The 12,160-nt window shown below is 35.9% G+C and overlaps 2 protein-coding genes across 3 annotated transcripts in view; one reads left to right on the forward strand and one right to left on the reverse strand.

Annotated features, from left to right (window-relative positions):
• LOC113233135 (probable Ras GTPase-activating protein) overlaps positions 1-5,693 on the reverse strand; it is a 191,124-nt gene extending 185,431 nt beyond the window's left edge. The window contains exon 1 of the mRNA XM_026468138.1: positions 5,464-5,693. Coding sequence (XP_026323923.1) covers positions 5,464-5,536 — 73 coding nt within the window. The 5' untranslated portion in view covers positions 5,537-5,693. The remainder of the gene's footprint in view (positions 1-5,463) is intronic.
• A 1,162-nt stretch (positions 5,694-6,855) lies between these two features.
• LOC113232725 (protein ROP) overlaps positions 6,856-12,160 on the forward strand; it is a 32,100-nt gene continuing 26,795 nt past the window's right edge. For both annotated transcript variants that reach the window (XM_026467505.1, XM_026467504.1), the window contains exons 1-3: positions 6,856-6,883; positions 8,297-8,443; positions 9,348-9,503. In XM_026467505.1, the coding sequence (XP_026323290.1) occupies positions 6,856-6,883; positions 8,297-8,443; positions 9,348-9,503 (331 nt within the window). The remainder of the gene's footprint in view (positions 6,884-8,296; positions 8,444-9,347; positions 9,504-12,160) is intronic.

Raw genomic sequence — 12,160 nt, forward strand, 5'->3', positions numbered from 1 at the left:
CTTTGTTTTAAAAAATTGAAATAACTGTTTAATGGCGGCCATATTTAAAAATAGCGAAAATATATTTTTTACCACTAATTTTTATCAAACAATCTTAGAAATGTTTTCGTGCTAATTTTCAGTCCAAGCAAAGCAAGTTTTTTCAACAGCCATTTACATAAATAATTACGGTTATATCGAAAAACGGCGGAAACAAAATTTTTATCCGAAATTATGATTATGGCCGCCATAAAAGTTTGTATGGCAGCCATATTAAAAAATGGCGAAAAAAAATGTTGACCGCTAATTATTATTAAACACTCCTAGAGACCCCGACATGTCCATTTTCAATGGGATTAGAGCAAATTTTTATCTGCCGCTAAAAAAGTTTGTATGACAGCTATATTAAAAAAGGCGAAAAATAACTTTTGACCGTAAATTATTATCAAACATCTATAGAAACCCCTACATACCGATTTTCAGTTGAATTAGAGCCGATGTTTATAACCTTGTATGGCGGCCATATTGAAAAATAGCGAAAAACTAATGACGAAGACAAATTATTATCAAGTACTCCTAGAGACCCCAATGACCCCAGACATGCCAATTTTCAAAGGGATCAATGCATTTTTTTTTTTTCTACCATATTTGAAAATGGCGAAAAATTTCAAGTACAAATTATTATCTTCTAGAGGCCTCCATCTGCCAATTTTCAGCAGAAACAAAGCAATCTTTCGACAGCCATTTTAAACGACAATAAACGCTTATATAGCAGCCATATTAAAAAATGGCGAAAAAAACTTTTGACCTCAAATTATGATTAAAAACTCCTAACGACCCCCACATACCAATTTTCAGCCGGATCGAAGCAAGTTTTTATTCGGCCGCCATTTTGAATTCGCCATCTTGAATTTTTTTGACACAGGTCATTGACTACTGTTACCCTCTATAACATTCCTTCGAGCACCTCGTACGTATCTCTAATAGTTTCCGTTATAGAAGACCTTGAAATTTGTATGGCGGCCATCTTGTTTATTTGAATTTGGAATATTTTTTACATTCGGCGGAAATAGCCCAGGGTGTACCAAAAGTGCATAAATATCCCCTCCATATATTATTACAGTTTTTGCAGGCCGTTGATCACAATTTCATATTTTCCACATTCAGTTCATCTCATATTTGATTGTTTACTTTGGAACCTATCCGCGTACAACGGTATAAAAATCTTTTTTCCACCATATCGGGAAGTATGCGTTCTATCAGTGAGTCTAAATAGGTTTCATTCGAGCAAGTTTCCATAAATGAAATGATTATATTTAGAAAAATAAGGAAATGGAAAGTTAGAACAAATATATTTTTTTCGCATTTGTTTTCATGATGTCAAAACAAACTATCATTATAAACAATTTCTTAGCCAGACGACACTAATCAGTGCAGCATTATATCATCACTTGAAGAATGTACACAGACCACTACTATGATACAAGGAGAAGTCAGCGTAGTACTACTAGAACCAGACATATAGGTATATCTAGATAAACGCCGCGCCGCAAGTGTACGAACTTCGCGTGCCCAAAGTAAGTGAAATTCACTTACTTGCCACAAGAGATGGGAAAAACTGCTTATTTTTTAAACGTTTAAACGTTATGCTTTTTTAAAAAAAGCGTGTTTCTTTAAACGCTTTTTCACTTAAACGCTTTTTAGTTTGAAGCTAACAAAACCGTTTAGAAAACGTTTAAGCGCATAGACTTTTATGTTAACAAAAGCTTGCAACGTTGTTTGTTGTGTTAATAGCGAAACGCAAGAGTAGACCACAAGGTTTTAAGACAAGTAAGTTTTTGTAAAAAACGAGTTATATTTTTATTTATGATATAACATTATTATATTAACATTTTGTTCATTGGCGTTTAAAAACATAAGTTGTTTAACTTTTGTAGTTGTTAACCGTTGAAATGGAAAAAACTGCTTATTTTATTAACGTTAAAACGTTTAAAAACCGTGCTTGTAAAAGCGCTTTTCACTTAAACGCTTTTTAGTTTGACGCTAAAGTCGTTTAGAAAAACGTTTAAGCGCATAGACTTCATGTTTAAAAAAGCTTGCAGCGTTATGTTGAATTAATTTGTTTAGGAAACATAGATGGCGCTACTTGAAACTTAGGCACGTTGTAAAAAATGAAACTATTGAATATTTATAGAACTAACCAGTAACCAACGCTTACGCTTAAAATGAAAAGCGTGCTTATGCGCTTATTTTAAAAAGCAGATTTTTAAGTGCTTTTCGTTTAAACGCCTCTACTTGTCACTGCTACACTTCAAAACGCACTCGTCCATTATCGTAGATAAACATCAGCCGAAAACGTGAAAAATGCATAATTGTGCCATTATAGACTGCAAAAGCACCATCACAGTGGGTAAAATCAACAAATACTTGAACAAAAATTGTTCTATTTGGAATCGATTAATTGAATGGAATAAGCGTGTTTACGCGTATTCCGTTCAATCAATCGATTTAGAGCGAGCGGAAAGAGGTTTCCATCACTAAATAGTTCTTGTGACGTCATAGTGGGTACAAAAAATGTGGCACGCTTGGTTTTCATACAAATTGCTGTACTTGCGGCGTCTATATAGATATATGTCTCTGACTAGAATAATGGGAGTTTCGTTGTCTACGTTCCAAAGACTACTCTACCCACTGCAAGATACATAAATATCACAAAACCAGGAAATAGCGGGTCAAGGTGCATAACTTCTCGAAACATTGTTTACTAAAATTAATGATTCGTAAAATCATCCCGACGTAGCACTGCCTACTGTTACGTTAGCATACCAGATTACAAGCAATTTAAACAACTTATTAACTAACTTTTAAAATCTAGGGTGAGCCTTTGTAGTTTCTAGTAATTCCGAAGTATATAATGTCTCTGTCTATCGACGTAGCTGTTAAGGAATAAATTAAATGTCTAAACGAATCCAAGAGAAAGTGCGGACCTGCCGGGCGGTGATATGGCGATGGCGGCAACTAGTGGACCGAAACCCGGTAGAAACCGCATCGACGTATAATTTTCACTAGGTACAAGTAGGACCTGTGCGGTGACCTGCATTATGAAGCTCTCTCTGATAAGTGGTCATTAGTTGTAATGAATTAATAACTGATTGTAAAACTAACAGCAGTTAGTCCTGTTAATTGCATTTGGCGCTCTGATTACTTTATCGTTTATATTCAATGTAAAGAATGTTACCATATTATAATGTTAAGCTAATAGTGATGGCATGTAGTAGGCAGGTAATTAGGATGGAACAGCAGATATTATTTTCGTGTTTCTTTAGGGGAATCACCACGCTAAAAGTTCTTCATATTAAAGGGTACTATCATCATCACTATCCTATAACAGTGGATGTCGTCGGCTACATTCGTATAACTCGATAAGAACGGCCCGAAGTACATACAAAGTGTCAAGCTTGATGTGCTCTTGACTGTACATCCGTCAATGTGAGCTTTTAAGTACTTAGGCAAAAAAACAGAATTACAAGAAATAATTACTTACATGATAATCTATGATTATACGTTGATAAGTATAAAAGGGTCTAGAAATTATATTTTAAACTATAATTGCGCGATATTGCGTTTGAACAGTAAAAAAGAGATTTCGTTCAAAAACAGGATTATGAGGTTACCAAGCTGAAGTTTTCAGCTGGTGTTTTTCATGTCAATTTTCGCACGTGCTAATCAAGTCGAATATTTGGCTATTCGGCTATTCGGCCACGTTCTTAGCAGAATATTGGTAAAGCCGAATTATACTTTTTCGTTTTTTTATGATATCAAGTAAGGGGACGAACACAGACCAAACAGTGGGGACGAACACAGACCAAACAGTGGGGACGAACAAGTCGTGCGCTCGGTGGTAAGCGACACGCTTGTCTATAGTAATTGCAGCGCCCCTAAACGTGAAGTGAAACAGGTAAGGCGGCTGAACTTCCCTGGATGAACTCTTTCAGAAGGAGCTCTACTGAGACTATAATGTATACTTCGTTGCAAGATACACGAGTTACATGTACAATGCTAACAATTAATCGTCGTCTTGGAATGTGACTAAGCTATGCACGTGCTCGTTCGCTTCAATTTAAGAGTTAAATGATTAACTTGCTACAGCGGCGTCAACTCGATTGTTACAATTGTGCTGCCGTCGGTTTGTGGGATGTCGGTCCACTGATGGTGCAATACATAAATGAAGTACAATCACGACGCCGTAATAAATCTAAATCAATGCACATAACAAACAGATAGATATTATTTACAACGTTGTAACACTGCTCGTTCGGATTACGTATTTTTTTTTTCAAAGATTAAACATCAAATTGATGGAGAGACGAAACCACTACTAAACCAAATCATTTGTCTAAAGTACTACAGCAGCCAAGTTTGCCAATCCACATTGTTTTTAAAAAAGTAAACAAGTATATTTACGATAACTGTGAGTATCGCGTATACTTACAAGAAAACAAAGCGGCTTTGGAGTGGCAGCGTTAAAAAAATGTTAATTTGGTACAACAATGGTAGATTCCTCCCATTAAGCAAATGTATAGGTACTGGGAAAAATTGACCACCCCATAAAGTTTTCTTTAAAGCCATTGAGGATACTTACGTTATATATGGGAATGCTTACGTATACCTAACAACGTATATAGGTAATTTTCGGGTCTCAATTCGGTTGTGAAACCTTTCGACATTTTAAGTTTTCGACATTAAAGTCATCTCGTGTGTTTATTTCTCTTTACTTTGGAACCGATCGGCCTACAATTGCGTACCTAAGTGTCGTTTTATCGCCATATTATTATTATTTATATTATTTTTCAAATAAATTATATGAAATTTGACCCAAAATCCTAACGCGATGACACACACGTAACACGGCGGTTGCGTTAGGAACAGCAAAAATTTAATTTGTCGTTCCCAATATGATCCCCTTTTCGTGACATACCCCGCGACGCCGTTCCACTTCATAATAATTGATCACAATAATGTAGAAAAAGTATTGAACAGTAAACAAAATCAAGATCAGCCACAGTGAAAACAGGCAAACAATAGCAGGCATTTTTCGCGGTCATTTATACATAATGAGTGGCTTAAAAAAAGATTTCTCTTTACATCCTAACTTCTTTTTTGAAAAGGTGTATGTCTTTCATGCAACGTTCTTTGAACGTAATCCTCAACAAATGCTTAAATCTACAAAATATTCGTGATTGTAAGCAAATACGAAATGCGATGTTTCAAATCAGATTTAATTAATATTAGCAAAAAATGTGACCTGATTTTGTCTGCATATACATTCATGTATTACGTAGCGCATTTACGTAAAATTCCCTCAAATAATTCGCCAATGCGATAAAACTATTCATTGCATCCAGGTGTATTGCCACGACTCTTCGAAGCTCCTGGACTATCAATACCTATTTGTTAATAATCTAAAACTATGTAAAGACTTACCACATCGTTCCAGCCATCCCTCCGCACGACAGGGGTACGGTATCTCCATGTTGTTATTGCGACTAAATCTCATATTAATCACTTGGTTGTATCACTAACACGATTCAATAATTCAAAGTTTCACGTTGTTTACCTCCGGGACGACACTGAGCATGACAATATTTCACATTTCACTACAGTCCACTTGTCGCGAATTGGTCGGTGTCGTAACTACACTAGCCAGCGACGACGGAGGCGTCGACGACGACACGGCGCAGCTACAGACTCCTCCGCAATTCACTTTCACTAACAACAAGAAAACATTCTATAACTATGCTAATCATTCCAATCGATCCGGTTAAGACGATGTTCTAATGCTGCCACAGAGTCGAAGTTCAAGTTTTGTTCTTTCCCAATCTCTCCAATCCGCTATGAAGTTATATTTTGAGTACGTGTGTGCAATTACGCCTATCTGGCTTGAAGTTTAGTTTGATTTATGTGCTTGTTTCTACAGCCATTTATCATAGATTAAAAAATATATGTTGTAGTAGGTACAGTAGCAAATTCGGAGGTCAACGTACTCAAAGGACATCGATCTGATTGATTCTGAATAAATTTGAAAGACAAGGGAATTTGTAACTACATAAAAGAAAAATAAATTTTGCGTGTAATAATATCAAAAACTAAGTTAGGTATAGGTCTATCTATTAAAATAAAAGGAATTGCCTATAGGTATGCCATTTTTTAATAAACATCATTCGTATTTTATTACATATGTATATTCCTGCTTCAAATACACAGACAGAACATAAAATTAAATATACATTATTTACCTTTATTTCTCCTTTTAGATGCGTTCTGTAGCGTATCCCATTTTTTTCGCTGCAAATGGATTTATTTTACAAGCACGTGATAATCATTTTCAAATTGCTAACAATACATCCTCTCTACACACAAGTACACAAAAAACTGATTCGTTTCGTTCGTTCATTGGCTTTGAATCCTCTCGGGGCCTTCCTTCGCTTCATTGCTTTACTCCACGGGAGTGAATGAGATGACTGTTTGCTCCCTCTCTCCTTTGCTTCTCATACGTGTAGAATGAGAGGCATAGCAATGTCGTCATCGGTATTGATCTCCCCTGTGCAGTAGTAGTTCTCACCATTCATGATAAGAAGTGCGAACGCAAATATTTATGTCGAAAACAGTGTAGAATCTTTCTACATCCTTGATTCAAGAAATATAACAAATAGCTGAAGAGTTTTTCTTTTTCAGTGCATGTAATTTTCAAATTGAAATGTTTTTCTTATTCGATATTTGCAATTGAAACCAAAGACAAGGTGAATGAATTGATAGTCTTTCTAGCAAATTGTCACTGTCAATTTTTAATCTCTACGATTTAGTCTATTACCCAAAATGGCGCTGAAAGCATTAGTCGGGCAAAGTGAGTAAAATATTATAAATTTTAGCTTATTCTAGCCTTGTGTTTCATTCTAACTGGCATAATATTACGTAATATATGGAGTAATGTATAAATACAACTGTTAAGGTATATACCATTTGTTGTGACATCGAATAATCTTGTATTATCGATGACTAATATCGCCACTACTTACTCATATTTATTAAGAATTTTGTACATCACGAATCATTTTGTCATTAAACCATGTAATTTAGAGCTGTTACATATTTTTGCACTAGTGATTTTGTGGTGTAGTTACGAAATGTAAACAAACTTTGACAGTTTGACAGGCAATTTTGGGAAGTTTTACAAAAACTCGATAACACTAATGATTTAAAGTGTCCCGTCCGTATCTTGTACTTTAAAATGTTATAATTTCAACGAATTTCACTTAGGAAGGCGTGGGAACAATGTGTGACGAAATTATTGATTTTCTTTGGATTGAGGGGGTGGGGACTGCCTCTCGCACGTCACGGAGTGGACGCAAAACCATTGTTTTCATGACCGCGATGAAATTCTTTCTGCCGTCATTTCAAATTATATATAATAATAATAATTTATTTAGCAAAGCCTAATTACAGAATAGATAACTAAAATTAAACAAGGTGCAAAATATTAGGCTGTACAATTAATTTTAGGGTAAATGACCATATGCAAACTTATAGGGGATAATGATTAGTGCAAATAGTCGCAATACATTCTGAATACCTATGTATTTATAGGTGGATTATCTTTAAGAAGACAGAAATGTGTTAAACCTTCTGCAGCGTGCGAATAGCGCTGTGTATGCCCTTCACATCATTATACAGCACTGCATTATGTATACGTATAGCAAAGCATGTGTAACTACTATCCATTGGGCATTCCCAAGTAGATAATTTTACCATTAAATGTGGAGAATAAATTATTTGCGCGTTTTTTAAAATGCTGAGATAAATTATTATTAATTGAAAATTGAACAATATTTAAATTTGCATAGTCATTTATTGATTGGCTCATAAAATAAATAATAAATTATTGATAGGAATTTTGTTATACCAGCCCCCGTAACATAGCTACGCATGATAGTCGCGACGCGCGCGATAAAACTAAAATAAGCGCGCGCTATTGGCTATCTGAATCAGATCTAATTTAGATAGCCAATAGGACGCGCTTATTTCAATTTTAACGCGCGTGTCGCGACTCTCATTAAATTAGAACTTGTAGTACTGAGCTTCATCATTCCTAATGTACTTGACTAGGAATGGTATATTCCATCTGTTTCCCGAAAGTTACTATTTAGAGCCATTCGAGGGTAGATTGAATAAGCAATTACTAGACAAATGCTTAAAGTGAGATTGTGGCCAACTGTTTATGCAATATTACAAAAATTATACACCATTTTAATATTTTCAGAGATTATGAATGAGGTGATTCGCTACCGTCCCAAAGGGAAGGATTCAACAAAAGTTGAATGGAGAGTTCTAGTAGTGGACCAGCTTGCCATGCGCATGGTCTCAGCATGCTGCAAAATGCATGACATCTCTGCTGAGGGCATTACTTGTAAGTTAATTTATTAATTTAATTATTTTTGCTTGCTGAAGTATTCTTACTGTTCGTATATATGGCTTATACATCTGGTTCAGTTCCAAATGAATAGAATATAGAACTATACATTGGGTGTACACAAATTACATTCAATTGAACTGTGTAAGTTCCTGCATAGCTTAATTCAAATGGCACTCCTATTTGAGATCATCATGTTGATTGTTGTAACTATCTATATTATAATACCTAGTACTAACAAGGTATAGTTAGCTAGCAAAATATCACCTCATTGTGATGTAGGCTACACTTTAGCATGGAGAAAGATTTAATTTGAACTTGTTGTGGTAATCAAATATTGCCACAATGAAACCATGGGCATGACTGTTTGAAATATGCTCAGCTGTTCTTTTTCACACTGTTGATGTTTCTTTATTTTCGAGATTCTGTGAACAAATTAGGATACCTTATAATTTTATCATGTCTGTTCATCTCTCTGTGTGTCACTACCACAGCCTTATTGCTTGCTACTTGTATGTTTGTGCAAGATTCGTGACAGTTTTAAATAAACATGTATATTGACAACCCAGATTAAAGGACTTTGAAGTGCAACAAAAATTGTTTCAGGGCCATTGTATGTATATTCAGTGTTAACAAAGCACCCTGAAACCTCTTTATTTTCGAAATACTGTTATAATAAATCAGCCGCATTGTAAATTGAGCCTTAAAGACTCTACCAATGTTAATTGCTGAAATGAATGACAATGAACTCAACAAAAGTGCTTTTATTGTTGCTACAATATATGGTACTCTACTGAGTGCGCAACATGTTCTTAGCGGTGTTTTACTTTGGGAAAACTTCATTCTTCTTTATTGTGAATGCGCTAGTACTTTTACGGCATACATGCTATCCCTTTCACAGTGGTAGAAGATATCCACAAGAAGCGAGAGCCCCTGTGTACGATGGACGGCATCTACCTCATCACGCCGGCGCAGAAGTCCGTGGACGCTATAATCAACGACTTCGCGGTCGGCAATCGTATCATGTACAGGGCTGCCCATGTGTTCTTCACTGAAGGTGCGCACCTTCATCTTTATTCTTATTTATTTATATATAATACTGAGTTTAAATATCCATCAACATTGTCTGATGTCCTACAGTCAGATTTTTAATTTAAGATTAAAACAGAAGTTTAGTGACTTGCTAGATTTTGATAAAATAAATAGTGTTGTCTTAACAGTAATAAATAATCAATCAATGGTCGGTGTTCCACATATATAGATACATGCATAGATGTAGCTATAAGGAGTGACATAGAGTTGTTAAAACCACCAAATATTAATTACCTTTTTTGAATTCCGGGTTTCGTCATGAAAGAAACTCGTCTTTTTATTCTATTTATCAAGATAAATAGCCGTGTATGGGTAAGGCCGTCAAAAGTGGCACTTTTTCGTCTTGTTTAAGCATCCACCTTAAACAGTTTTTTAATTAAAATAATCTAATGTAAACATTTTATTTTTAAAATACAAAATTTCTGATAGTGGTTCGAATTTATGATCATCTGTAATACTGTGTATTTGAATTTAAGTCAAGTATTTTTAGAGTGCGATCACGATGATTCTCATACACAACTTTTTAGTTTTGTTTATCCGAAAATGCTACGAGGGGAGGTCCAAAAGTCCGCGGAATGGAGGGGTTGTAAATAATATAAAACAATAAGGCTATTTTTCCTTTTCAATATTAATTACCTTTGAGCTCAATACATTTTTTAGATCTCGAAATTAGCTTTTCTATGCCATCGAAAAAATATTTTTTCTCTTTGCTCTCAAAATGAGCTGTTAATTATATTATATAAATAATAAAATTGCTGCCTTAACCTCTTCATCGTCGCGAAATTTTTTCCCACGTAATTCTTTTTTCAAATTTGGGAACAAATAAAAATCGCTGGGGGCTAGGTCCGGGCTGTAAGGTGGGTGGGTCAGCGATTGAAAGCCACACTTGTGTAGAGCAGCCATCGCAACATTGCTCTTGTGAACCGGTGCGTTGTCTTGCAAAAGCAACACACCCTTTGTCCATTTTCCCCACCTTTTTTCTTTGACAGCTTCCTTCCGTCTCTCTAATGTTCTTGCGTAATATTCTCCCGTTATATTGACCCCCTTTTCTTTGTAGTCAACCAATAAAATTCCTTCACAATCCCAAAAAACCGTAGCCATGATTTTTCCAGCCGATTCCGACACCTTAAACTTCTTAGGGGGTGGTGTACCCTTTTTATGCCATTGCATTGACTCCTTTTTGGACTCGGGCTCAAAGTGATGAACCCAAGTTTCATCTCCAGTAACAATTTGCTCCAAAATTGGGGTAGGTCCTGCACCACACAGCTCCAAGAAGTGCTTTGAGGCATCGATTCTTTGTTGCTTTGTTTGTGGCGGCGTGAGCATTCTCGGCACCCATCTTGCACTGACTTTCGTCATGCCAAGATGATCGTGTAGGATCCTCAAAATGGTAGTGTCTGATACTCCTACTAATGCAGACAGCTGTTTCTTCTTCAGACGGGCATCTTCCAATATAAATTTTTCGATTTTTTCAACATTGTCTGATGTGGTGGCCTCAACTGGCCGTCCTGGGCGATGATCGTCTTCAATTGATTCTCTGCCATGTTTGAAAAGACCGTGCCACTTGTAAATCATTGTTTTACCAGGGCACTGATCCCCATAAACAGTTTCCATCTCGTTCATAATGGTTTGAGGAGGTTTTCCTTGCTTGGTAAGGAATTTGATGACAGCACGAAACTCGATTTGCTCCATATTTGCAGTTTTCTTCCGGATTTACTTGTTTGTAGGGCGATATCTCGTAAACTAATGAAGTTAAAAGGGTGAAGCTTGATATATATACCCCTAATGAGTATCTGATTAGTACCACATCAAGCAAGCGTAATTAGCGGGCTCCCGCCCCCTCCATTCCGCGGACTTTTGGACCTCCCCTCGTAATTCTAGCTAATGTGGCCGTTCCGTCAATGTGACCGTCAGTATGCGGTATCTAAAGCTAGGGAGGGGCGGAGAGTGACCAGTCTCGTTACTTTTTTATGTTTCGTAAAAGATCAGTTATCTACTGCATTTTTACATGGCACCATTAGAATTGCTTTAAAATCCAACTTAGACTTCCTAGGTCAGTAGTTTTGTCCTACGATGCAATGTAACCATTTCCGGAAATCCGGAATCCGAAATAGTAATTAATTAATATTTGGTAGTTTTAACAACTCTATGTCGCTCCTTCTAGCTATATCTATACATGTACATATATGTGGAACACCTTTTTCCAACCATTGGTAATAATAGAATCGCAAATAACTTACTAAGTATTTTTATAAACCTGAACCTGTAACATGAAATTACAGAGTAAATTGTCGCTAGCGAACGCGTAAAATATTTGCATGGCAAATTGTACTTCCTTTCGTGACTCGTGGGGACTAATAACCTTTCAGTCGAGGTGCATTTAATACATACATATGTGAGTACAATGTCATCTATAGCCGCGGGCAATAAATTTGGATAGTTAAGAGTATACAACCTCAAAGGGCTTTTGTTGATTCCGCATAACAGTGAAATTGTTAAATCAATCACTTTGGAAAAAATAAATAGTAAAATTGAGGATATACACTGATTATTACTACATTGTGTGAAAACACGATTTCTAAAATTTTTCACGAAAGAAATAAACGCAAACTTGTCTCAAAA

This window comes from Hyposmocoma kahamanoa, unplaced genomic scaffold (genome assembly GCF_003589595.1).
Source record: "Hyposmocoma kahamanoa isolate Upper Pololo Valley unplaced genomic scaffold, ASM358959v1 78, whole genome shotgun sequence".
In the NCBI taxonomy this organism is placed as follows: Eukaryota; Metazoa; Arthropoda; class Insecta; order Lepidoptera; family Cosmopterigidae; genus Hyposmocoma; species Hyposmocoma kahamanoa.